At 47.3% G+C, this 26,447-nt stretch overlaps 2 protein-coding genes across 6 annotated transcripts in view; both read right to left on the bottom strand.

The window, feature by feature from the left end:
- The window catches only part of SMARCB1 (SWI/SNF related BAF chromatin remodeling complex subunit B1), a 21,205-nt gene extending 16,596 nt beyond the window's left edge, over window positions 1-4,609 (bottom strand). For 2 of the 4 annotated variants that reach the window (XR_012155054.2, XM_073312823.2), the window contains exons 1-3: window positions 4,406-4,609; window positions 1,347-1,458; window positions 771-800 (exon numbers count right to left, since the gene is read on the bottom strand). Coding sequence is in view for 2 of the 4 variants with exons in the window: in XM_073312823.2 (XP_073168924.1) it covers window positions 771-800; window positions 1,347-1,458; window positions 4,406-4,498 (235 nt within the window). In the remaining 2 variants the exon portion in view is untranslated. The remainder of the gene's footprint in view (window positions 1-770; window positions 801-1,346; window positions 1,459-4,405) is intronic. The other 2 variants (XR_012155055.1, XM_073312824.2) reach the window with 2 other exon arrangements.
- Window positions 4,610-7,239: 2,630 nt separating this feature from the next.
- MMP11 (matrix metallopeptidase 11) overlaps window positions 7,240-26,447 on the bottom strand; it is a 33,742-nt gene continuing 14,534 nt past the window's right edge. The window contains exons 2-8 of one of the 2 annotated variants that reach the window (XM_073313024.2): window positions 25,479-25,729; window positions 20,944-21,087; window positions 19,771-19,904; window positions 15,517-15,764; window positions 14,431-14,644; window positions 10,540-10,797; window positions 7,240-8,765 (exon numbers count right to left, since the gene is read on the bottom strand). In XM_073313024.2, coding sequence (XP_073169125.1) covers window positions 8,632-8,765; window positions 10,540-10,797; window positions 14,431-14,644; window positions 15,517-15,764; window positions 19,771-19,904; window positions 20,944-21,087; window positions 25,479-25,729 — 1,383 coding nt within the window. In that variant the 3' untranslated portion in view covers window positions 7,240-8,631. Of the gene's footprint in view, window positions 8,766-9,747; window positions 10,198-10,539; window positions 10,798-14,430; window positions 14,645-15,516; window positions 15,765-19,770; window positions 19,905-20,943; window positions 21,088-25,478; window positions 25,730-26,447 lie in introns of those variants that run through there. The other variant, XM_073313025.2, reaches the window with a different exon arrangement.

Below are 26,447 nucleotides of genomic sequence, written 5' to 3' on the forward strand. Positions count from 1 at the left end.
AGACTGGGAGTGGATGGGTCATTACACAAAGTAAAACTATTTCCCCATGTTTGTTCCCCCCTCCCCCCACACCCCCTACTGTTCCTCAGACGTTCTTGTCAACTGCTGGAAATGGCCCACCTTGATCATCACTACAAAAGGTTCGTCATCCATCATTCCCCCCCTCCCCCCGCCGGTAATAGCTCACCTTAAGTGATCACTCTCATCACAGTGTGCATGGTAACACCCATTGTTTCATGTTCTCTATGTATATAAATCTCCCCACTGTATTTTCCACTGAATGCATCCAATGAAGTGAGCTGCAGCTCACGAAAGCTTATGCTTAAATAAATTTGTTAGTCTCTAAGATATCACAAGTCTTCCTTTTATTAATGAAGGCCTGATTCCATTGCAGCATATTGGAGAATTAGTGTCTGTAAAACACTAAGAACAGGTTTCAGAGTAGCAGCCGTGTTAGTCTGTATTCGCAAAAAGAAAAGGAGGACTTGTGGCACCTTAGAGACTAACAAATTTATTTGAGCATAAGCTTTCGTGACTTACAGCTCACTTCATCGGATGCATTCAAGCTTATGCTCAAATAAATTTGTTAGTCTCGAAGGTACCACAAGTACTCCTTTTCTTTTTACTGTAAGAACAAAAATTGGGAGAGTGGCAGGGGCAGACCCTAGTAAGAATTAAACATCTGAATACACATATTTGATAGCAGCAGGGGCCACAAGAGGGATTCTTTCTCCACCAAAAGGTAAGAACAATGTGGGCTGAAGACTTACATCTTCTGGGGCTGTGACTCCGCTGAGACTCTGTTGAAAAAATAAAAAGCAACAAGTCAGCAGAAAACTCAGAGGAGAAGTAGACATAAATCTGTAACATGTCAGGTTTGTTGTGCTCCAGCCCTGTAGCTTGTAAGGTTATCTTTTAAAAGGAAATTGTTTCATTACTTACTTCTCTTGCCAAGGAGACTTCTATTAAGATAACAAGATTCTTACTCTCTTCTGTTTCTATTGATACAACTATTGAACAATACCAGTTCTGGAATCTCTTTCTTTCCACCCCCTGAGAGACAACCAAGGTCAGACAAAACACCTTGTTTTCAAGCAAAAAAAAAAAATTGCAACATCACAAAAAGGTTGTGTGTGTGTACATACACATACACTAGAAGCCTCTTATGCCAAATGAAATTGTATGGGATTAATTTAGAAATGTATAAATCTTTTGCAATTCAAACACATGTAACTGGTTCAATGAAAATAATAGTTTATGGGTATTTTTAAGAATGTACTTATTTCATTTTTTAAAAAATATCCTTTCAGACTTAAAACATCAGGAATATTTATCAATTTTCTTACCATGCGAAGATGCAACTATTTTCTTCCTCTCTTCTACTGTGGCTAGTCGCCTCCAGAGGGAGGGATACCTCTTGTATAGGGAGCCACGAAACATACGTAGGTAGTTCCCCACCTACAAGCAAAAAGGAGATTTGTTTTAAGGGACACAGCTCAAATGGAAGGTGTTTCCAGCAGGAATCTGAGGCATACTGATTCCTTTGTGCTGGTGAAGTGGGGCACATAACACCAAGACTTTTGTAGCAATACAGGAAACAAAACATATATTGACCAACATTTCTTTTACCAGCCTGGTGAGAAAGAACCCCATCTTAACAATCCTTAATTTAATAAGACCACCAGTAGTTTTTATATAATTTCTTAACAATCTAACCTTTCCTAGTCTTACTCCGGCTGGAATTACCCAGGTCTCCCACTGCAGGTTTGTACAGTATATTATACCCCCACTACCATCTTTTATATTGAACCTTTTCTGTTTCCAACATTCTTCTTTGTGCAGAACCTAGTAACCTAAGACCTGGTTTGTATTTTGTGTTTTAAATGCTCTGAGGAACATGCAGAGTTCAAACACAAATCAATTCATGACTCACTTGACAACAATCCCTTTTAAAATTCAGTCAACATCTGTAAAGCAGTTTCATTCTTCCAGGCATAATGTCCACACCTGTGTTATTTTATCTAAGCACTAAATGAGACTATTTCTAGACTATGAAACTAACATTTATGGCAATAACATACCAGCAGCCTGCAGAATGTCATACAATGGGGTTTTCTTTTAGATTAGAAAACACCCAGTTTGGTTCTAACTCTAGCTTCTGGTTTTCTTATACTATTTTTTGTTATTTGATGTTTATCAGTAAATAGGGTTAGAAATTAGCTGGTGGCTAAGAGAATAATGAAGTATTTTCCTTCTACACCATTGAGACTGCGATTTTGATGGTTAGAGAACTGCAGAGTAACACCTCTGCTTTGTCACTTTACAACCTCCCCAGTTCTTTCAGAATTACCATTGGTTGGGGCCTTGTCATTGCTAAAAATATGCATCTGGAAATCTAAGTTATTCAAGACTCCTCTCCCCTATCAAATGGGGCTGAAATACTCATTTTTCTGTTTTAAAGGTATAACCAGATCTCGAACACAGTTGAGACGATCAAAGGTTCTTGCCTCAAATGAGTCAATTCATGGAGGTAGTGCAACATCTGTGACTCACAGAAGCACTGCTTCTGCAAATCGTTACTCCACTATGCTAAAAACCCAAAGGGAGTCAATGAGAACTGTAGGAGCATTAACTGGATTTTCCTTATTGGCCACCAAAGCCTGGACCTAAAATTATCATTTAAATTAAATTAATCATATGGCTGTTTTTGGACATTCAGCATCTTCCTAAAATAAAATGTTCAGATATCCACAATATATCATGTCATTAAGAAGTGTGATGATGCTTAGGCAGTTAGGACTTGGAGAACACAGAGACAAGTTCCTGGTTTTGGTCGAGTCTTAGCCCCAGTGTGGCAAACACTTAAACAAGCTTAACTTTGTGTATATGACCAGTTTCACTGAAATCCACTAATTCAGATCCTGCTCCCCACTCATGCTGTCACTCTCCCCCAACCAAGCCAACTGAAGACCTCCTAAAGTCTTCTCCTAGCTATAAACATCACCGGCCAGAGCTTCACAACCAGCACAGCACAGGTGCTGGAAGCACAACCGGACCTTGTGGGTGTTGAAGATGCCCCCGTTATAAAGCATATGAACCGGGCTGCCGTAAAGAGGGGCAACAACTACAGTGCCCCTCCCGGATAAAGAGATTCGGACAGCATCTGGGGAAAGCAACAGCTACTTCAGCCTACTGGATCAGGCCCAGCTCCAAGGGGGCCAAGCAGAGATATGGGAGCATGATGCCACTAGTAGGGCTGCCTCTCCCCTGCTCCTGGGGGCTCGCACAGTAGGGGGGAGCTTGTCTCAGCCAGATCCCCTTCGCCCCAGGATGGATCCTCCTGCTCCCAACCTCCCACTTTCAGTAGCCCATCACTGCCAGGCCAGGCCCAACGCAACATCTCCCCTCCCCCGCCAGCCTGCTTCCTCCTACCCAGCCCCCGTCCTCCCCCAGTCAGACCCCCTGCGCTCCCCTGCTAGACTCCCCACCTTCCCGCTTCCTCCTACCCAGCCCCCGTCCTCCCCCAGTCAGACCCCCTGCGCTCCCCCACCAGACTCCCCACCTCCCCCGCCAGCCCGATTGCTCCTACCCAGCCCCCGTCCTCCCCCAGTCAGACCCCCTGCGCTCCCCCACCAGACTCCCCACCTCCCCCGCCAGCCCGATTGCTCCTACCCAGCCCCCGTCCTCCCCCAGTCAGACCCCCTGCGCTCCCCCACCAGACTCCCCACCTCCCCCGCCAGCCCGATTGCTCCTACCCAGCCCCCGTCCTCCCCCAGTCAGACCCCCTGCGCTCCCCCACCAGACTCCCCACCTCCCCCGCCAGCCCGATTGCTCCTACCCAGCCCCTGTCCTCCCCCAGTCAGACCCCCTGCGCTCCCCCACCAGACTCCCCACCTTCCCGCTTCCTCCTACCCAGCCCCCGTCCTCCCCCAGTCAGACCCCCTGCGCTCCCCCACCAGACTCCCCACCTCCCCCGCCAGCCCGATTGCTCCTACCCAGCCCCCGTCCTCCCCCAGTCAGACCCCCTGCACTCCCCCGCCAGACTCCCCACCTCCCCCGCCAGCCCGATTCCTCCTACCCAACCCCCCTCCATCCCCAGGCAGCCCCTCCGCAGCCCCCCAGACTCCCTGCACCCCCCCGATAAGCCAGCTTCCTCCCAGCCAGATCCCTCCTACCCAGCCCCCCTCCCGACTCCCCACCCCCGCCAGCCCGATCCCTGCTACCCAGCCCCCCCGGTCAGACCCCCCGCCACCCCCACACCCCCATCCAGGCCTCACGCAACACTCCCCCCTCCCCGCCCGCCCGTTCCCCCCACTCTCCCCTCCCGCCGCGCCGGAGGCTCCCACAGCAGAGCGGGGCCCGGCCGGGCCATTGTCCCGCCGCCTGCCCCCGGGCGGGCCGGTACCTCGGACCCGATCATGTAGAACTCGCCGTCCTCCTCCAGCTGGAACTTGACGGGCTTCTGCCCGAAGGTTTTGCTCAGCGCCATCATCATCATCGCGGCGGCGGGCGCAGGGCCGGGGGGCGCCGGGCGCGGAGGGGAAGCAAGCGGGGTGCTGCGGCCTACTCCGCCCGATCAATGCGCATGCGCCGAAGCCGCGGCTCGGGGAGCCCCGACCCGGGGGTGGGCGCGGCCTTAAAGGAGCCGCCTCCAAGTAGCGCCCCCCCCCTCCCCCGTTCACGGGGCGCCAGCGGCGCGTGGGGGCACGTGCAGGCTCGGTCCGGGCCCCGCCCCTCCCCTTGCGGTGCCTGGCTCTGGTGCGGGGGGGCACGCAGGCCGGGGGCTCTGGAGGTGGGAGGAAGGGGCGTTTTGGGGCCCGGGGGGCGCTGGCTGCAGGGGGTGGGGCCGGGGCTCGCCCTCGGCTTCCCCTCCTCAGCCTTTGTTAGTTACACGGCGAGAGCCAGGGCAGCTTGGCAGGACTTGCCCTGGGAGCAGAGCCGGATTATGGTTTTGGGGGGCCCTGGGCCAGAGCAAATGGGGGCGGCTTCCTACCCCTTCTGCCTGCAGTCACCCCCCTCCTGCTGGGGAGTAAGGTGAGGGGGCTTCCCCCACTCCTGCCAGGGGGTGCCTATTTTTCCAGCCCCCCCCCCCCATTAGCTAAGTGCCTGATCTGCTACTGCATTGAATGGGTCCGACCCCTTGCTGAACCTGCCCCAGTTGGTGCATGGGGGTGAGTCCACGCCCGGCCTCAGAGAGCCCTGCAGCCACCTTTGGTCCTGCCCTGACCCTGCTGTCAGCATGGGGGTAACATATTTGGGAGCAGGGGCAGCAGATCCCCACAGGTGCTGGAACAATTTGTGTAGATGCATTCAATGAAGTGAGCTGTAGCTCACGAAAGCTTATGCTCAAATAAATTGGTTAGTCTCTAAGGTGCCACAAGTCCTCCTTTTCTTTTTGCGAATATAGAGAGGATTTGCATAATAGATTAGCCAACCCAGTCTTCCCAGCTCCCTGTGGAGCTCTATAGCCCAGACAGCACTACCTCGCATGCAGCTGTGTTCACCTTCTCCAGGTACACTGTTTCCTGCCGGGGGATATCTGCTTAGACTGTCACAGGATGCACAGATACCACCCTGGGTATGCCACATAGTAGGTGCAGATATGCAAACATGGCTATGTTGTGAAGAAACCTGTTACTTTAGCTGTTCCTTCAGGTACATTCAATGATAGCACCTCTTCTTTTCTGTAGGGGTTCCACAGAGCTCCAGCCTTAACACTTTTCTCCTTCTATACCCTTTCTCTGGGCAATCTCATTTGGTCACACAACTTCAACCACCATCTTTGCATAGATGACTCAGCTCTCCCTCTCTACTGCAGAGGTATCTCCCTCTGTCCAGTCCCATGTCGCAGCCCCTCTCTCCAGAATGGACCCCTTACTCCCTATCTTTCTTCAAAGTATTAATGGCAACACCATCTTCCCAGTCATACAAGTCAACCTGGGAGTCTTCCTCTACTTTCTCTCCCCCTCCACGCACACCCAAGCTATATCCATGTTATGCAACTGCTTCTTCCATAATGTTTGACCTTTTAATTCTATTCAGAAAGCCAAAAACTCAGTCAGCTTCTCAGCATTTCTCATCTTCACTCCCGTTGCTTTCTCTACAACTCCCTGACAACCACATAATCTTCTATAGTTCATTCAAAACACAGCTGTCCCAATTATTTTTGTTGCTTGTCAGTCTGACCCTATCACCTCCCTCTTTGAATTCCAATTCCCTTTATGTCACCACACCAAGTTCAAGAGTCTTATCCTCATCTTCAAGAGCCTTCACAACACTGCTCCCACCTTAATCTCAGCCTCTAGCTCTTCCTCTGTCATAATATCCACTTTAACCACTGGTTTATGAGCTTCTCAAAACACCTCCCCTCCTTTTATGCTACACACAAGGCACTAAATCTGTAAGGCTACTGACTCTCTTCTCAAGACCTGTTTTTACAATCAGTGACCAGTAGACTGAAGGGTAGATAAGGTTAACTAGTTATACTATTGATATTTTTAAACATTTATATTGCCATTGTACATGAACATTGTATGTATTCCAATGCATTCCCCACACCTTTCTTACATACTTGTCTTCTTAAATGGCAACCTCTTCAAGGTAGAGGCTATGCCTTTGTATAGCACTCACTTGCAAGCCATTAGCAACACACAGCCCTTCCTTTACAGCTTTTTGAGCCTTACCCACTTTCCCAAATCCAATGCTGCCCTCTTATACAAACTTTTCCCCCCAGCATGCCTTTCTGTGTCTGTCCCTTTAAATACTGCAGAGTCAAGCAGCTGTAGCCCTAAAGTAGCCATTTTGTAACTAGTTACTCCTTGCTGTGCTTCCTATACTTCCTGAGGGAAAATTATCTTTACTCTTTCTATAGTTTTCCTTTTCCTATTCTTGAGAAGGGAATGTTTCTTACAGCCCCCGTTTTGATCTAGACCTCTAAGTACCACTGTAATAGAAAAGTTCAATAATGATAGCATGACCCAAACTCATCTATACTTCTTGCAACTGGGTCTGGTGACCAGGTCACAAACAGATTACAAACAACACCCTTGTACTTACAGCATAGACAGTGCTCAAGATAAGGGTCTGTAGGTGGGATCGTTTTAAAATTGTGGTTGAAAACTATGTTAAAAGAAATTCAGACTAAACAGGGCATAGAAAAAAAATCACATTTATTAAAAAAGCATAGAAAAAAATCACTTATTAAAAAAGCACAGTATATATATATATATACACACACACACACACAGTATATATAAAAAGGTTTTATACACATTGTACAAACATTTACATACTTACTTTGAAGAAGAATGGTTGTAAAAACAAACACTGAGAAGAAGTAAAAAACCTAGACCTGAAATTTGAATGAGGTAAAACTTTAATGCTTAGAGAGAACATGCAGCCCTAAGGATGATAAAGGCCACTGAGCCATCTCTCTATTTGCTGTGGGTAGGTTTAAATCCCACTTTGTCTCTAACTAGGTCTGAAGGAAAGCTGATAAATAGTAAGGATAACTGAGTAAGTTGCTACCCTTCCTTGACCTCCCTTTCTTGGGCAATCAGAAAGGGCCACCCTAGGTTTATTTTGCTAACCAGGATTGTTACAATACATAAAGTTTTGCTATGCAGCAAAAACCATGAGATGTGGAAGCAGATACATTTTTGCTCAGTTGGAGATATGGGAAAGGAGGTGAAAGATGGGAAGGTAGATGCGTGAGGAATAGATAAGAAAAAATGCATGACCCTCTTTTGTGTACTGATTTTCAGCAATAGGTAGAGGATAAAGAAGTGAAACAAGGCACAAACACTGGTTTTGAATTTGGATAGACTTAACCTAAAATTCTGGTAAAGTTGTAGACACCTGGCCAGTATTGTGGTGAGCTAGTGTCCTGTGAGATCCCAGAGTTAGTAACAATATATGGAGATATAGGGCAGTGTCCAGCACTGAAACCTAGCACCTTTAAAAAACCCAAACAGAATATTTTTACAAATCAATACAAAATTATTATGATTAATGACAATACAAAACAAAAACAGAAATATCAATAGACCTGGGACAAGATGCTGAAATGCAGGGGTCCAAACTCAACTTTATTACCATGGTGAAGCAGGCCCAGCAACCTGGGCACATGTCTTGAATCTGAATTTGGGAACAGTTAAAACTCCCCTTTCAATGCTAGGAAAGTGGCCCTCGGTGGAATCCATCCTCAACAGTGCTGATGTCAGGAACAACAATAGTGGCTGTGCTGTGGGCAATGTTAACACAGGGAATACCAGTGGGATCCATTTTCTAAGTGGATGGGGCTCAGATAACTTTGGAAGCATGACCCATTCCAGGCTGGCCTCTGGGATCTACGTGCTGGAAGTGTTAAAGTAGCCACTCAACAGCAATCAGGCTGCATCCTTATTTCCAACACCAAGCTGTGATTGGGGGCCCCTGGAATCTGAAAATGGGCTGCCACAAGCCACAGGTCTCCTCAAGCCATTGGTACAATCCATTGTGTCAGGTGATGGGCATAGCAAGAGGCCAGGAATGCATATGAGATTTCTCTCTGAGAACATGACATCTTTCAAAGTGACAGGTGGAGACATGGGGAGATGGGAGGGGATCTGGAGGACGCCAACACCCGTCTCTTCATCTGAAGAAATTGGAGGAGGGTGCACAGCTGAAGAAGTCATGGCTGATCTGGCGTGGGTAACCCTCTAGCACTTTCACCTGCACTGGGTCGAACTTCCAGTAAAGCCGGCCTCTCAAGAAATAGGCAAAACCTGTGGAGGAGACAGAGACAAGTGTCAAAGGAGACAGAGCAGATGTGATTTACGGGACTCTTCATTTTCTAGCATTGTTACTCCTTGTGTTTATGTCCCATAGTGGACTTCATGCTCAATTTGCCAGTGGGCAAAGGGGTGGCAAAGACCCACGATGAAGGATGGTTCACTAACGAGCAAAGAAGGATGAGGAGGAAGCTGGAGATGCTGCAAGGTTCATGTCCTCTCCACCCAGCTCTGTGACTCAGCAATTGGCCTCGTTGTGGAAAGGTCAGTGAGAGTAGAGGGGTCAGAATGAGGCCCTTTATCAGTACAGCAAGGACTTGATGGAATAGGTGTAGGCTATGGCTGAAAGGAGACTATTACTGCCAAGAGATTTCTTTGGGATTTATGTAATAGATTTTCATAGATTCCAAGGCCAGAAGGGACCATTGTGATCATCTAGTCTGACCTTCTGTATAACACAGGCCATAGAACTTCCCTAAATTCCTATAGGATATCTTTTAGAAAAACATCCAATCTTGATACAAAAATTGTCAGTGATGGAGAATCTACCACAGACCTTGGTAAATTATTCTAATGGTTAATTTTTCCCACCATTAAAAATTAATGCCTTATTACCAGTCTAAATTTGTCAAGCTTCCACTTTCAGCCACTGATTAGTGTTATATCTTTCTCTGCTAGGCTGAAGAACTCATTAAATATTTGTTCCCTGTGTAGGCTAATCAAGTCTCACGGCCTTCACCTTCTCTTTGTTAAGCTAAATCGATTAAGCTGCTTGAGTCTATCGCTATAAAGCAGGTTTTCTAATCCTTTAATCATTCTCGTGGCTCTTCTCTGAGCCCTCTCCAATTTATCAACACCCTTCTTGCTCTGTGGGCACCAGAACTGGACACAGTATTCCAGCAGCAGTCACATTGGTGCCAAATACAGAGGTAAAATAACCTCTCTACTCCTCGAGATTCCCCGGTTTATACATCCCAGGATGGCATTAGCTCTTTTGGCCACAGCATTACACTGGGAGCTCATGTTCAGCTGATTACTCACCATGACCCCTCAAACTTTCAGAGTCACTGCTTCCCAGGATAGAGTCCCCCAACCTGTAAGGATTGCCTACATTAATGCACAACATTTCTCAAGGGATCCCTTGGAAGGGGAGGGCATTAGGGTTGATACATCTGTTGTCAAGAGTTCTCGATGCATCACTGGATGATGAGGCCATGTGGTGTCACTGTGCCATTTTCAGCAAGGAGCCCTGTCTGGGGGAATGGTAGAAAGTTGTCTATATTCCCAGCACCATTATAAGCAGTGAAATGTTGTCTGTAGTTCTGTCACCTGTGCCTCGTTTTCTTCCTTGAGGGTGTAACAGGAGCAGGTTTCCTTGTGCCATTCTCCTATTAGTAGAGGTTTGGGGAGTTTCTCCATCTCTCCCCTTAAAAAAAAAAGCATCTGTAATGTCCTACATGTATTTCCTTTAAGGGGAGAAAGGTACTATTGGGGTTTTAGTTGTTTAATCACATGATCTTCTACAGAATGGATGATAAATACCTGTTACACACCCATTGCAAGCTTAACTGCATGATCTCTGTACAAATTGTTATATACATGTATTATTAGATTTTTCTTAGGGATGAAAATTTGCAGAAGTGCTTCACTATTAATAGTCCAGATTAAAATAAATGTCCAAATCCTGCTGATTCCCTTCGCACCTGAGATGCGAGAATAATCAAGAAAGCCCACACAAGAACAGGCCTCTATTCCCATCTGCACTCACCAAACTCATCCTGGAAAGCAGCATCAATCTCCTGGGGGATGCCACGCCAGTCGGCCATCCTGCGGGGGTAGATGGTCTCCACCTGGCGGGTGCTAGGGTTGAAGCGCCAGTAACTGCCTCCCTTGAAGAAGTAAATCTTGTTCGTCTCTGTCCCCCACATCAAAGCTGCCTGGACAGGAGAAGCAGATAGGCCCAGCTCCGAGATAGAAGCAGGGCCAGACACACGTCTCTCGCCATCATAAATCCAGTACTGAGAGCCTGATGATGGGGCAAAAGAATATAGAATGACAGGAGTGACCACAAGCTGTTTACTGTCTAATGACCGTATGGCGACCTGTGTGAAATGACCTGAAATCTCAGCCCAGTCCCAGGGGACAGGTGTCCATGACAAAAAAACCACTAGCACACCTGGCACCCTTGCTGATGACCATTGAGACGCCATGCATCAAATGGACAGGGGAGAACAAACTCTCCTCTCACCTCTAAGCAAGGCTGACGCCAGGGAGAAAGTCTGTCTTTGCTGTATCTGTTCCTTGAATGAATAGATGGCTTCATCTTCTAGGGCAGTCCGTGTAGCTTGTTACATGGTGCCCATCACTAGTGTGGGAGTGCCTCCGATAATGGGGACGTGTACATATACAGCCGATGAAGTGAGCTGTAGCTCACGAAAGCTGATGCTCAAATAAATTGGTTAGTCTCTAAGGTGCCACAAATCCTCCTTTTCTTTTTGCATATACAGCCGAGAGCGGGTTAGTTTTTTAAAGTAGTTATTGTGAGTAGGCTGATACAAAAGAATGGGGTTTGAATTTTGCTCTGAATGCGCTGAGGGAGGTTCGAACCCTTTTACCACCATGACATCTATGAGTCTGTTTCGTTTTTAATCTAAAGGAAGACAACATGCGGGGAGGGGGTGTGTGGAAATCCGTGAAGCAACATTGGCAAGCATAATAACCCATCTCATCCACACCTTGCGTCTCTTTTATTCTCCCTGCCCAAGAGCCTGAGGCTACCATGTGGGGAGAGGGAAGAAGAAAAATGGGCCACCTTTGATGTGGGGGAGAGAATTAAGTGAGGGGTAAGGTCTTTGTGCATGGAGAGTCTGTGCATACTGAGGTGTCAGGGACATGCTCTTGAAGTCTAAGCCTTAAATAGAGAGAAAACTAGATAAGCAACTGCATGTGCAAAAATGTCTGTGCAATTATGCACCTACATTGTGCACACCAGCTACTGTTTTGGCACATACAAATGACAGACGTGTAACTGGTCATTTGCACGATCCATTAGGATAACTGAATATGCAACTGCTGTAATTGCACAAACTAATTTGCAGCTGCATGCACATTATTTGAAAATGCAGATCTACACCAAGCAGTATTGTAATGACTGAAATTAAACATCCATTTCTGTGGGACCACATATAACGAACGGGTGCTTCACGCTCCCGCCGCAGTGAGCTGTCCACGTGGGGGCATCGGTGATGTTGGTGCCTAAGCAAGCAAACAAAGCAGCCCTGTTAATGTCAAACTTCGCAAGAAAGAGAAACACAGGAAGGCCAAAAAATTTTTTTTGCTAATTGGAAAAAGACCAAATCAGTGGGGAAAAACCATTTTATGTTTATACTTATTGCAGTATTGTAAAGTGTGGAAAATGGAAATGACATTTAAAATTATGACAGGTCCTTGAGAGGGTTCTTTTAATTTGTTTATTTAACTACTGGATGTAGCTGGGAATCCTTCAGCAGAAAGTATTGCTTTCTTTTAAAAGCCTCTCTCTATTCCCATGTCACTCACTGAAAAACTATAGCTCCCTGGCACTGCCTGCGTTGTGGAAACACAAAACAATGTACCCCGTTCTGGCTATAACTACTGCTAAGAGAGGTTGTCTAGTTGATGGTGTTCAGGCTGTGGTGGAGGAAAGGAGGACCAACTGCAAGCTGTTCAGTGTAAGAACCATCTTCTACACTGTGTGTGTTCAGTGCCTCGCACAGCTGGGCCCCATTCTTGGCTGGCCCTTAGGCACTATTGTAATAAACATGATTAATAATACTTCCGTACGTATGTAACTAACATGGCTACCCCTCTGGTACTTGACATCCGTAAGTGTGCCTGTGTGTTTAAATGGGGGATCTGCATAAATGAGCAAGAAGTGGTCAAAATAAAATAAAGACCAAAATAATGTTTTGAGTTTAGATTAAAATTGCAATCTTCATGATTACTCCTAGACATTTAATGGTTTCTTTATGCAACACTCCATAGCACTGCTCTAGTTAAAATCCTGCCAGTTTTAGCAGGATGTAGGATAATTCTGGATGCTGAGCCATTTGATATGGTCTGTGTGATATACTGAGTAATGATGCAGAGACCACACACACACACACACACACAAAACTGGGCAACAGTATCCTACCAGCTTCTGGATTTTCTCTACGTAATTTAGACTTGGAAAGAGAATTAAAGAAAACGGTGAGTGCTTATCTGGGTGAAACAGGGTAAACTATTATTCTTGGGTTCCAGAGATCCTCAGGAACAAATTTGGTGTCTACACGGTTTTTTAAAGTCACCGCATTTACCAGAGAATGCATACCTAGCTCCAGGCAGCGGCACTAGGAATGCCAGGGCTTTGTTCAATCTCTGGGCCAGGTCTTGCAACCACAGTCCCCACTGTAAGAGGGAATAAGGTGTGCAGATGTTCTGCCATGGCTGCAGGGACTCCAGGGATTCCAGGTAGAGTGAGAACTTTGAAAGTGCGCCATGCTCTCCCTTCTTGCGCCAACTTTCCTCTGATGGCTGGTGCAGAAGGTGGGTGGTAGGGCCATGGCCTTACTACCTTTAGTGTTTGTCAGACGCTTGTGTGCTGGAAGCACAATGACCATACCTGTGGCTTGCCCCTTACACGGTTGGGAGGGGGAGGGGAGAAATGCTCCTCTCCTTTCCCACACAGCCACACACACAGGCTCGCTGCAATCTAGTCCTAGGTGTGTAGATTCCTGGAACATTTGTGCTTGTTTGACAAATTGCACTGCACAATTTTGAGTCCTTGCACTCAAGTAAGTATTGTCCCATCATGCCCAGATGGATGCCAGGGCGTCACTGCGCCTGACTGAACTCCAGACTGCTGGGACAATGATGGAAGTCTCTGCAGGCGTGAGCCATCTTTGCCCCTGCTCAGAACTTACATTAAAGCACTCCTTGGCCAGACTAGAGAATTGGGGCCACTGGCTATAAAAAGTAATCCTGACCAAGCTAAGGTTTTTATATGATCTCACTTAGGCAGGTGCAAATCAGGAATAGCTCCATGGAAGTCAGTGGAGTTACACCAATGTAAAACCAGTCAATCCGGCCTCTGATTTCAATGTCCAAGCTGAATGAGATGCAGAAATAAACAAATACCCATAAATAGTGGGAAAATCAATTGGAACTCTTTCTGTTCAATACACTAGATTTGGGAAACTCTTTTGCCTCTAAGTAACCAAGGTGAGAATATTTGCCAGCTGGCCAATGCCACTTTAAGAAGAGCTGGCCTGTTCCTCTTCACCAATTTTCATCCCAAAAGGATAGGCGGTAAGCGTTACCTTCACTCCTCATCTGTGAGTGAGGCACATTTCCAGGCAGAGACTTGGAAGCAAAGTGCTCATGTTCCAAAGGAGGAAAGTTTGATATTTGGCTTTGTCTAAAATGAAAGTGAACCCCCCCTCCCCCCCCGACATCTGTTAAAATATTAAAACTAAGGAGAGAGGAAAACAAACAAAGGAATCCTTACATTAGGGGTGTGGGTTTTTGATGCTGCCAAGAACATTTTCATGCCCTGAAACCTACTGGGTTTTGTGTCCCCCACCCCACCACAGGAGTTTGTCCTTTCTAGCCCTCCAATCCCGTCTCTGTTCTCGCTTACCTTGGAAAAACCAGATATTTCCTAGGGAGTCCTCAAAGGCCGCGTCGACGGAGCTTGGAATTCCCTGCCAGTGGCGAGAGGCCAGGGCCGGGTAGCCAGCCTGCAGCTTCCCATTCCTGAGCCGCCATACGTAGTGTGACTTGAAAAAGAACAGCTCCCCCCGGATGGTGGAAACGGCGTCAAAATCTGTGTCACAGGCGTCAGGCTGCACAGACTGAGAATACCGTGTGCCAGTCAGGTGCTGAGCTCCGAGGGGCACCCTGCCCCCATGTCAAACTCAGGGGGTCACCTTGCCCCGGCCCGGTGCCTTGCCCGAGGAGGCTGTAGATAGTCACTGCAGATAATAGGGTCTTTCCCAACTAAAATTTAAATCCTCCCCATGCTTCACGGATCAAGACAAGTGCTTGAATCAAGAAGCCTGGGAGTGAGGAGGAACTTTGACTTACTGCATTGCCTGTCGGTTTGCCCCGGGGTGAACTGGGCTCTGTGCCTATAAACACACTGACTTGTTTATTAACGTGACAGGTAACCTGCCCTGGCTACAGCCAGGGGTTGCACGCGCAGGTGCTGGGCAAGCATCCCCACGCAGCTCTGCCAGTGTGTCTCAGTTCTGCTTGGTGCTACCCACCTCTGCAGACATTGATCATCTTTGCACAGTGCTTTGAGATCTACCAGTGAAAAGTGCTGTAGAAGAGCTAGATATTGTTACTATTGAAGTCCTCGGGGCCCCTACACAGCTCTGCCAACGCACTCCTGCCTTGACCTTCATTGCCCCTGCAAGGAAAATCTTTGACTCCTCTTCACCAGGAACTGCCAATCATGCTAACGTGTGCCAAGCTGGGAGGTGGAAGGGGGTTCAACTGCAATCAAACCCCTTTCACTTGTCATCTAACCCAGGCCTGGTGTAGCCAGCTCCCAGGGCAGTGGGATTCCCAAGGAATCCCCTATTCTCCTTCTTTTCTTTGCTGTGGTTTCCCTAGAGCCTCACCAGGGGGTGATTCTAGGAGAATAAAGTTGGGGTTGCCTTAGTACTAATGGGGGCACTTGGTAATAGTGGCTTTGACGCAAGCGTTGCTGGTCACTCACCCCCAAGTTGGTGATCTCATTTGTTTCGATGTCTGGCGGGTTTGGCTCTGCCTTCTGTGTCGGGGCTGGCACCGGATCGGTCTTTGGTTTCCCATAGAGGTACTGGATGCCTTGTTTGTCATCCTCACTCAGGCTCAGCGGGTAGCGGAAGATGTAGAAAGGAGACATCAGTGACTTGGAGACAGCAGTGTGCTGTAGGCCCAGGACGTGACCAAATTCATGAGCAGCCACTTGCAGTAGGTCAGTCCCTGCAAAGGGAAGAGGGTGCAGGTATTTTTCAGGGTGCTGAAAGACACCCAGGATGGGCAGGGCCCTCACTGTTCGTATGGTGGGATCACAAAAAGTTCAGTGCAAGAGGGAATCTGCTTTTCAGGGAGGTCGAGTTGAGTTGACCATAGTCCAAAGGGGTCTGTTGATTTGCCTCATGTCCTAGAGTGAGCGAGCGAGCATCTCAGCGGGTTGAATTCAGGACCCTCCTGATTCCCAGCTCTTTGCTGTAGTGCTAGATGCTGTGGCCTCTTTAAAGGAGGCAATCCCAGCAGCCGTGCAAAGTGGTGGGGGTGGGCTGGTTTTCCAGCCAGGGCTTTGGAACGGTGTGAGTTGGGTCACTGAGTGTCTTCACCTTTTCCTTAGCGCCTGTGCATATCAACAAGTTACAATTCTGCCTCCAGTGGGTTCTGCATATGTCACCAGCATAGGGGCCAATGGCCCCAGCTCCCAATAGAATCTTCCCCCTACTTTTGGGGGGAAGGTTCCGCCTTTGGCACATCTGTGGGAATCTGGCCCACAGGAAGCAGACACTAAGGTGGTGTCCAGTTAGATCAGCTTTGCAAAGGGGGAGCATCGTTCCTCGATTAGCAGCTAACATAGTGGGGTTCACAGCAAGACACCATCCTGTGGAACATCTGGTGTGATGCAGAACCATGCCACCAGGACCACCCTGAGAACAGCAGTGGTAAACAAATGGTGCCACACAGACAGCAGGGGGCGATCACATATTGCTTTTTGGTTTGTCGTGAGAACATGAAAGGCAAAATAAATAAACCATTTCTGATGTTTTATCCAGCCCTTCCCACCCAGACTCTAATAGATTTAAAGGAGGACATGCTTAGGCATAAACTATTTGAAAGCATCTTTAAAGGGAACATAAAGGGATTCAGGTATGTAGACTACACTTGGGAGATCTCCTTTAGCTCCCTGCTGATTGCTTTCAGGTTCTAAAGTTGTCGGAGAAAAAGACCTTAAAAGAACAAATTAAGCAACAAAGACTGTGAGGAAGAGTCCTAATGTTGTTTCCTAATGAGCCCAAATGCAATTAATTCTTCCCTGGTTTCAGTCAGAAATCTCCAAGGTGTAGCCCCATTAGAAAGAAGAGAGTCAGCTAACCAGGGTGGATAAAAATCACTGATTTAAAAAAAAAAAAATTAAAAAATTAGATTTTTTTATTTAAATCGGATTTTTTTTATAAAATGCTTTTTGAGGAAAAATGCTATCTAAAGATAATTTTAATTAAGATACATTATAGCTCAAAGATCTCTCATCATGGAATAGGGATTGTAAATTCTAATTCTATAATATGAGACAATATATTCATGTAATGTTTAAGAAAAGTTTTGTAAATGAGTTCTAATAGTTCATGGATTAGGGACCCAATCTTCTGGGGTTCCATAGGCGTCTGTATAGATTATTTAGGTAAATCTTTTCATCTACCCAATGGGACTCAGTGCTCAGTCTAGAAGATACCGTTAGAGAGGCTTAGTTTTGCAGTTCTCAAACTGTGGATTTGTGTCTCCAGAGGTAACATGCTTGTTAACAGCAAAAATGTTTTTAAATAAAATAAATAAACTATATAGAGGTGAGAAACAACAGACCTCAACTCTATTGTCCCTCTGCAAATTTGTGTACACAGAGTCAATCCCTTACCTCTCTTTAAAAGTGCAAAGTTTCAAAAAGTTCAATGAATAGAAGATTGTTGGGGGTGGAATAAATCTGGACAAGGAGAAGAAGTCTGGAGATAAATGTGAGAAGTGAGGGACATATCCTTTTTTGTTAAAATATTGTATGTTCGCTGTTGAAGAAAACAATCCAGAATACTTAACGTTGTTGTTTTAGTTAAATAAAACAATTTTAATGTCTGTCTGGTGATGTTCTCCTCCTAATACAGCCTGGCAAGAAAATCCTCCAAATATTAATGATTAGCCTGTTGAATTGGACATAGTTCACCTCCCAGTGACTTCTTAAATATCTACTTCAATTACCTTTGGTAAATGAAATAACCAAACACTCATTCATTTTCTGATGTAGCTGTAAAACTAATCTGAAACGTTTTCCGAATAAATCCCTGTTTAAAAATGTATAGTGTGTACCTTCTAAAAACGAAGCCTACGTCTATCTCTGAGTTGTGAAGAATATGCTTTAAGGTTATAACAACCAACAAGAATGCACTTTTATGTAGAAAATCATGATTAAATTGAGTCTTCCTGACTAGTGATTTAAATCAAATCCACCCTGTAGTTAACTGAGCTGGTGTGTTTAGTGCACGGGCATGCTGCAGAATATTCCAGTGGGATGTGGTACGACCACCTGGGAAAGTTTGATAGAGAGGACAAGTAAACTTGGCTTTTATGCAAATGAGCAGCCCCCTGAAATGTGTCAAGTTTGCTCAGCACTGACACAATTGAAGTGATCACATCTAGGTCAGTTGAGCATCCGGGATTTCTACCTCAGTGATTTATTAAACACTGTCGAAAAATCCTGTTTAGATTGGCAAGCTCCTCACTCTCTGCTTTCCAGTATTGGCAGATCCACAGTGCTGTGCTCCAACTTTATGGGGAGCTGAACAACAGCGCATCCGACAAAAATCTTTGCATGGGAAAGGCCATAAAAGAGCATGGAGCCAGGAACTCCAGAGGGCTAATCCTGGTTCTGACAATGATATGCTGTGTGACCCTTGGGCAAGTCACTTATGCCTCTAGGAACTTTGGTTTCTTTGCCTGTAAAATGGGGATAAGGATATTTCCCTGCTTGAGAGAAGGCTTGCAAGGGTTAATTAATGTTTGCAAAGCTCTGGAGGATATTAAATTGGAAGAACATGCTAAGTGTGATTATCCCCAGTTATTACTGAAGCCACATATGAAAAAGAGAGAGTGAACGACGATGGAACTTGGCCTGGTCAGTTTCAGCAGGTTTTCAAGCTCTCCTCCAATACAGGATTAATGAAGAGGAATATATTACGAAATATTTCAAATGGCTTATCTAACTTCTGAGAGAGTGGTGAAAATTGATTGCAGATGTTCCCAGAGTCTCCCATTGCAAGACTGGTGGGAAGTACCTCAGATATTTCAAAAGTTACTGGTGTTTATTTATTATCCAGTGTTGGAGTGTGCTTGATGCTCTACAGACAAAAAGACAGTCCCTGGCCCCAGGGAGTTTATAAACTGTCAGTAAAAGTCAATGGGGAAACTGCTATGGACTTCAGTGGGTGCAGGACTGGGCGCTAAACACTGACCCACACAAGGCAAGCTGTACAGAGAGACCCTGAAGGGAAGGTGTTAGCTTAGTTGTTTTTTTCCCCCCTCTCTTCTCCCTGTAGATCATGTTGGGGTGGAGGAGGGGGATAGATGGGAGTTGTTATCTGTGCATCTTGCAGAAGAACTGAGGCCTTAGGCAGTGATCCTATTAGATCTCAAGATACCATATGTATCTTGTGAGATGTTATGGCATTAATTCCTGAACACCACAGTGATACCAGCCTGGCTTTATTATTAGGAAAATTGTTTTTACTTGATCTGGAAATCAAGTTGCTCCCTCATATTGACCATGAGATGTTGGGGGGGTGTCAGCGTGTTCCCAAGCCAAAGTGAGAGATTGGGAGCCTGTGTTGTTTCCCTTTAGAGACTTTCAAGAAGAAAAGTTTTGGAAACAGATGGTGGACAATGGGGACTGGGACTGAGACCTGCCAATTATACAGGACTTTGGCAGAAAAACACTCCACCCCAGTGTCTGGGGCTTAGTTTCCCTTCATCTCTCCCCTGTTTTATTTTCTAGTGGTGGCTCTTTGAGTGACCTGGTCTTAGAACCCCACTTAACTGTGATTGGAAAGAGACAAGGACACAGACCATGTGAAGTGCCCTGCCCTGGTGTGCGGACAAGCCTGTTCAGGCCTCTTCTCTCTAAATTAAACGCTTTTTACATTTATCAGTGGCCTCCCGCTCCCCAAACACACCCATGCCTCCATCTGAATCCACAACAGACCTAAGTTGTTCCCAATGGTCCAGGTCTCGTCGTAGTCAAAATGGACATCTCCCTCACGGTGGGTCTTGGGGAAGAATGCATGCGCCAGGATGCCTCCAGGCCCGTCAAAGGGCAGGTTATCGCCATGCCAGTACCTGGAGGGCAAGCACATGGTAGTTCAGTGAAACCGTACTTGGCAGCCAGGGTAAGCCTTGAGAACAGCACCACAAGCCTATTTGTATCATTCAACTTCGAGCCGTCCCTCGTGTCCCTGCAAACCTCGTTCTAAGTAGGGAGGCCGAACCTTCACACAAGCCCAGTGCCTTCACACCAGGCCACAGACGCTATTAGCTTCTTATCGGTGTTTGTTCCTTCCCCTGTTCAGCTTTCATCAAGCCTGTAAAATTCAGGCGAAGGCTGATCAAGCTACTATCATAAAGGCAGCAGAACTGAATTGTGTGGAACACATGGACACTTCCTGGGCCAAATCCTCAAGTCCTCACTCAAGCCAAACTCCTGTGAACTGAGGAAGCCCTGGAGAGAGGTGAACAGTGCAGAGAAGTGGAGACAAACACACGGAATACAGCCCACATCCTCCTCCCTTGGATGGGATCCACAATCCCTTTTATTAGCTTTGTGCAAACATTCGTTGGAGTGAAGTTTTGCTCCTGCAAATATTTTGCAGAAAGTAAAGTGCAGGCCTGGAGTCAAGATTCATTTAACCAAGAAGCTAAATTTGTTTTGGGGCAAAAGGTCAGGTCATTCAATCCGGGGAGAGACTGAAGAGCTGGAAGCAGCCAAAACAAACACTTGGTCAAAGATCCCTGGCTGACAAGTGGTAGCATAAATTAATTGGCGAACAATTTTCAATAAACAACCAATTAGTAAAATAAATGATTCTTTGTTGTATGGTGGCACCCGATCAGGGCCCCAGTGCGCTAGGTACTGTACATGCACATAACAAAACAATAGCCCTTGCCCAGGCAGCCTCCTACGACTATTTATTTCTACTAAATAAGAAAACCGAAGTTTGGACACAGAACATGGGACTAACTTCAGCGAATAAACAATCTGCTGCCAACAGTTGGACCAGCTCCAGTGGGGGCGGTGGGATCTGTCCTTTTCACACCAAGCCCAGTGGGGGAAGAGGGGCGTTTGCTTTTGGATTAGAATGGCTTCCCCTTCCAGGCTTACCTTGTGAAATCAATAACAATGTCAGCTCGGCCCTCGTGCACTTCGGTGAAGGTTAGTGGTGTCACGTCACTCCAGACTTTCAACGCTTCCGCAATGGTCCGTCTCACTTTCGTGTTCACAAGTTGCCATGGGAATCTTATAATTCTAAGAAGCAGTATTTAGAGGTAGGAGATCACTGCCCATCATAAGAACATAACAATGGCCATATTGGGTCAGACCAATGGTCCCCCTAGCCCAGTAGTTTGTCTTCCAACAGTAGCCGGTTTGGCCAGATGCTTCAGAGGGAGTGAACAGAACAGGGCAATTTATCAAGTGATCCATCCCCTGTTGTCCAATCCCAGCTTCTAGCAGTCAGAGGTTTAGGGACACCCAGAGCATGGGGTTGCATCCCTGACCATCTTGGCTAATAGCTATTCATGGACCCAACCTCCATGAACTTATCTAATTCTTTTTTGAACCCAGTTATCCTTTTGGCCTTCACAACATCCCTTGGCAACGAGTTCCACAGGTTGTCTCTGTGTTGTGTGAAGAAGTACTTCTTTATATTTGTTTTAAACCTGCTGCCTACTAATTTCATTGCATGACCCCTAAGTTGTCTGTTATGTGAAGGGGTCAATAGCACTTCCTCATTCACTTTCTCCACACCAGTCATGATTTTATAGACCTCTTTCATATCCCCCCTTAGTTGTCTCTTTTCCAAGCTGAACAGTTCCAGTGTGCTTAATCTCTCCTCATACGGAAGCCGTTCCATACCCCTAATAATTTTTCTTTCCCTTCTCTGTACCTTTTCCAATTCTAATATATCTTTCTTGAGATGGGGCAACCAGAACTGCACGCAGTATTCAAGGTGTGGGCGTACCATGGATTTAGACAGTGGCATTATATTTTCCATCTTATTATCGGTTCCTTTCCTAATGGTTCCTAGCATTCTATTCGCTTTTCTGACTGCCACTGCACACTGACCGGATGTTTTCCAAGAACTATCATCCCAACATCACACAATGGTCAGCGTCAGACTGGCACTGGTATGAGCAGCGTCATCACGGGCATTAGCAGCAGCAGGGAGTGCCATCTATCGTAAAAAGGGATGCTACCCTCTTCTGTGAGCATCAGAACACCTCAGCCAACATAATCACTATCGGAGCAAGCCCCACACCAGCGTAATGAGTCTGGATCTCACCGGCAAATCAGGGTCAGTGTGAACCGCAATGCATTAGTTGTCACCACAACCAGCATTAGAATGGCCATTAATGTAAATGCCACCATGTCCATCATCATTACAATCCGCACTAATGAGTCATTGAACTTTTGTCATCATTACACTGGCTGCAAATCACAATTTCATAAGACAACAGGGAATGTCCTTACCACAAATCCCACCATCAGCTTTCCATTTTACCAACAATCTGCCACGCAACATTGGTTCGCTGGGGCCATGTAAACACAGTAACAGACCTGGGCTTTGCCACAAGAAGAGGACACTCTAGCTCAGACAGTCTGTATAGCTCAGGCCCTAGCATACAAGATACCAGGCTGAGGCTGAGGTGGCGCAAGGAATCCTGCAGAGGTGGTTTTGGAACAGCTTTGTAGACATGTATTTTTTAGGAGGGCTTTGGAGGAGGAGAGGGAAGCTGTTTGGTGCATGTGCTGGAGTGAAATGCCGCAACAGTACCTAGGAGGGGGTATAATCCCTCCAGTCTACCCCCACCCATAACTCTGTTTGGATGGTGTGATTTGATTCTCTCTAATCTCTGCTGCAAAGGCATTTTATTCCCATGAGGTTGGTGCTTGTTGATGTCAGCTGGTCCCCTCCACTCCCCACCGAAGCGACCATCCTGATCCCTAAGGGATTGAACCTGCGACCCTTTCGTTATCCCAGTGAACAGCACATTCACGAGCAGCCCTATTAACGCCAATGGGGGGAGGGTTGCTCATGAGTCACTGCTCTGCAGTATAAGTAAGGCTCCCGGAATCAGACGCTAACTCAGCATCCCTGCTGTAAACAGTGACAGGATTGTCATTCTAGTGGAGAGCAAAGTTCAGGGAGGAGGTAGTACACTAAACATTTCTAAATTACGACTTCCTCCAGCCAGTTCACGCATGCCTTGAAGGCTTGGGTACAAGTCAGGGAACATTTGCCAATGACCTTTGACTCCTCAAAGCCTAGGAAGGGGTCCCAGCCAACTCATCCTACCAACATTCAGTCTGGCCATCAGCACAACCACTGCCATCAATGTTACAATGTACTCATCACCACAATAATCACCGATAAAGTCTCCAGCAGCACCGTCGGCATTAACGCCACTGGTCCCCTAAACACCTGGAAATCCCCAGACTCCCCATTAACTTGCACTCCCCGCTCCTGACCGTAGCGCGATGACACTGCGGTTAGAATGGCTACAAGTCATGCAGCACCACCACTCCCACCGGAGAGGTTACCCTGGCCTCCATGTTGCATTTAAACCTGCTCGGTGTCGGAGTCACGTCTGGCCGAAAACAATCGGCGAATGAGATGTCCTCCATCTAAAACCAGCGTAACGGCGTGAGAGACAGAACAAACTGCCCCTGTATGGAAGAGAACCTGCAGGACAGTAGCTATGGGTCTGAGGTGAGTAGCTTTGCTGTTAAGGACATTCTGCTTCTCCTTTCCTGGCTAAGGCACCCCTCATTTATGCCAAACGCCACCCTCCCCACCAGTCCTCCCACAGATCCCTTCTGAACGGCAGTAGGCCCTGCTGGAACAAGGAGCTACAGCTTACACCTCCATGCACCGCCTGGGGTGAATCAAGCCCACATCCAGATGTGCTCAGCTATGAAAGGAGGAACAAAAGAATTGCCATACCGGATCCAGACCAATGTCCACCCAGCTCAGCGTACTGGCTCCAACAATAACCAGCACCTGATGTGTCAGAGAAAAGTGCAAGAAAAACCCCACAGGAGGCAGTTGCCCCGCAGGGAAAATGTCCTCCTCAGCCCTAGCAGTTAAAGATCACCCCAAAGCTTTGCTTTATTTTTTAATATGTACTATTAGAATTCTACCTGCTCCTGTTGCCCATAGAAACATCTAACCCTTCTCTGAATCCTGCTAAGTTCTTGGCCTCAACAACATCATGTGGCAATGAGTTCCACAGTCTGATTGTGCACTGATTGCAAGTTTTGAATTTGCCACCTTTCAGTTTCATCAGCTGTTCCCTGGCTCTTGTAGTGAGGGGAGAACTGGATGGGAGCAGAGGGAAGACATATTTCTGGAAATGATGCCAGCTCCCGGGAAACGGGAGAAGAGGGAGAACTCTGGTATAGGTGCACACTCTTCGTGCACACCTCTAGTGTGGTGAGGCGCTCAGATACCAGTCTAAATAGATTCCTAGACACACCTTTGCCAGCATATCTCTGAGCTAGGGTATGGACATACCTACCCTGTGTGCTCATGTATACATGGGAGTTCTCAAAGCTATGGAAAAAGCTTTCAGCTCCTAGCATCTGGCTCATGCTGAAGGGAAATGCTGTTTCACTAACTGGTGCATGAGCCCCTCATTTCCCACATCCCTGTAACGCTGCCTTTGGATAGTGTGATGTTTTTAATCTCTGATGCAGCAGGATTTTAGTTCCCCGGCACAATGTTGGTGCTTGTTCATATCAGCAAAGTTTTTTTCCTCTGATGCCAGGGTTAAGAGGAAGCCTTTCCACTACCCTGATAGTCTCGGGAGGCTATTGGCATAGCAGCATCCCCTGTGCTCAGTTAAGGTCATTTAAATGCATACCCGGTGAAGATATTTCTCTGGGCCTTATCAAGACGCACAGGAGCAAGTTCTCCTTTCCACATGTGCCTCTTACTCCCTTAGGCTAACAGCAATTGCAGAAGTGCACTGAGGAGAGAATATGGAGTGTGATCAGCCAGCAGAACCCTGGCCCTTAACCACACTCAGCAAACTCCTATCAGAGAGCATGTGGTGTGATTTCGGGGACACTGAGGCCATGTTTGTAAGCACTTCACTAAATGACGACTAGAACGGACTATTTAAAATAAACGCGGAGGGAAGCCTCGGGGAGGGAGGGTGTTGTGTGAGTATGTGGGACTGGTGCCTGGTGGGGTGTGCGGAGAGAAGGGCCGGGGTGTTTGTAAGTCTGAGCCAGTGGGTGTATACGTGAGCGTGGGTGTGTTAATGAGTGTGTGGTTGTGTGTGTGAGGGAAGGAGCGTGTGTGACTGTGGGGGCGCACACGGGTGCTCGGAGCTGGTGGGTGCGTGAATAGCGTGGGGGTGGTGGGGTGAGTGAGTGGCTGACGGTGTGAAGGCCGTCACGTCTATGGTGAGCACGTGGGTGAGACAGCTTGGGCCTAACTGGTCTGTGTGATATATACCCTTGTCACCCCAGCATCCTGCACCCTGTTTCTTGAACAAGTTCCCCAGCTTGGACAGCCCCGTAATAGGCGAGGCTCAGTGAACGAAAGCACCGAACGGAAACTCTCTTTTAGGAAGGAGATCCTGACCGGGACTCGCTCCCTGCTTGTGACTTTGGTTCTGCGCCTGTCTTACTTGTAGGTGAGGTCCGTCTTCTCCCAGCGTCCTCCCGACAGGACGAACCGCTTCTGCCGGTTCCGCCCATTCTGGCCGTCTGGCAGGGTGGGTAGGTCTGGCACGCCGCAGCGAGGTGGGTTCCAGCTTGCTGCCGGCCTGTCTGTGCCCCTGGAGAAGCCCTTGATGGGGACTCCAGTCTCCATGGTATTAACCGAGGAGGAAATCCAGGGGTTCTGCTCCTTCCAGGCATGGTGTTTCCGAGCCCCATCCTAGGCAAAAGGCAGACAGAGCTGTGACTTGTGCGGATGGCAGGAGAAAGCATGGCATATAGACAGCTACACAAACCTGTCCTCTAGCCTATGCCACAGCAACCCTGCCGCAGTGTCTTCCAGCTGCATTCCAGCCATTACACCGGCTCCCCCCAAACACTCTTTCAGGTGAGAAGCCTCCTTACTTCCCACCATTCTGTGCAGCAAACCCACCCTGGTCTTTGTGCTCTCCCTCCACTGGGCTCTGCTGCTCTCCAGGCCGGGGCGCACCTGCTGCAACCTCAGTAAGCCACAGCAGCTCCTGGTCTGTGTTCCCTTGGCAGCCGGTCAGCGGGAAAGGCTTTGGGCAGGAACCCAGACCCTCAGAGAAAGAAGGGAATTGCTAGGCAGTAAATTCCCCCAGCCGCATCTTTTTCCCAGTTGGCTGCTCATTGGCGTTAACCCCAAGCACACCGTGCTTGGGCAATGGTTTAATTATGCACCTCACTCTCCCTTGCACTTGGGACAGAAGCATCTTCGAGTCCGGGTGCTGTGCTGGGGGGGGGCAGAAACCTCTGCTTTGCCTGTGGAAAGCAAGAGGCTGGCAGAAGAACACGTGGATTCAGAGGGAGAATGGGGGGCCCGCACAGGTCTCTCCTATCCCCCTTGTTCCCCCTTCATCATTTTCCTATCGTTTCTAGCATCTGCCCCTATCTGCGGAACAGGACCCCTGGCAGTC

The sequence above is a fragment of the Lepidochelys kempii genome, chromosome 15 (assembly GCF_965140285.1).
Source record: "Lepidochelys kempii isolate rLepKem1 chromosome 15, rLepKem1.hap1, whole genome shotgun sequence".
In the NCBI taxonomy this organism is placed as follows: Eukaryota; Metazoa; Chordata; order Testudines; family Cheloniidae; genus Lepidochelys; species Lepidochelys kempii.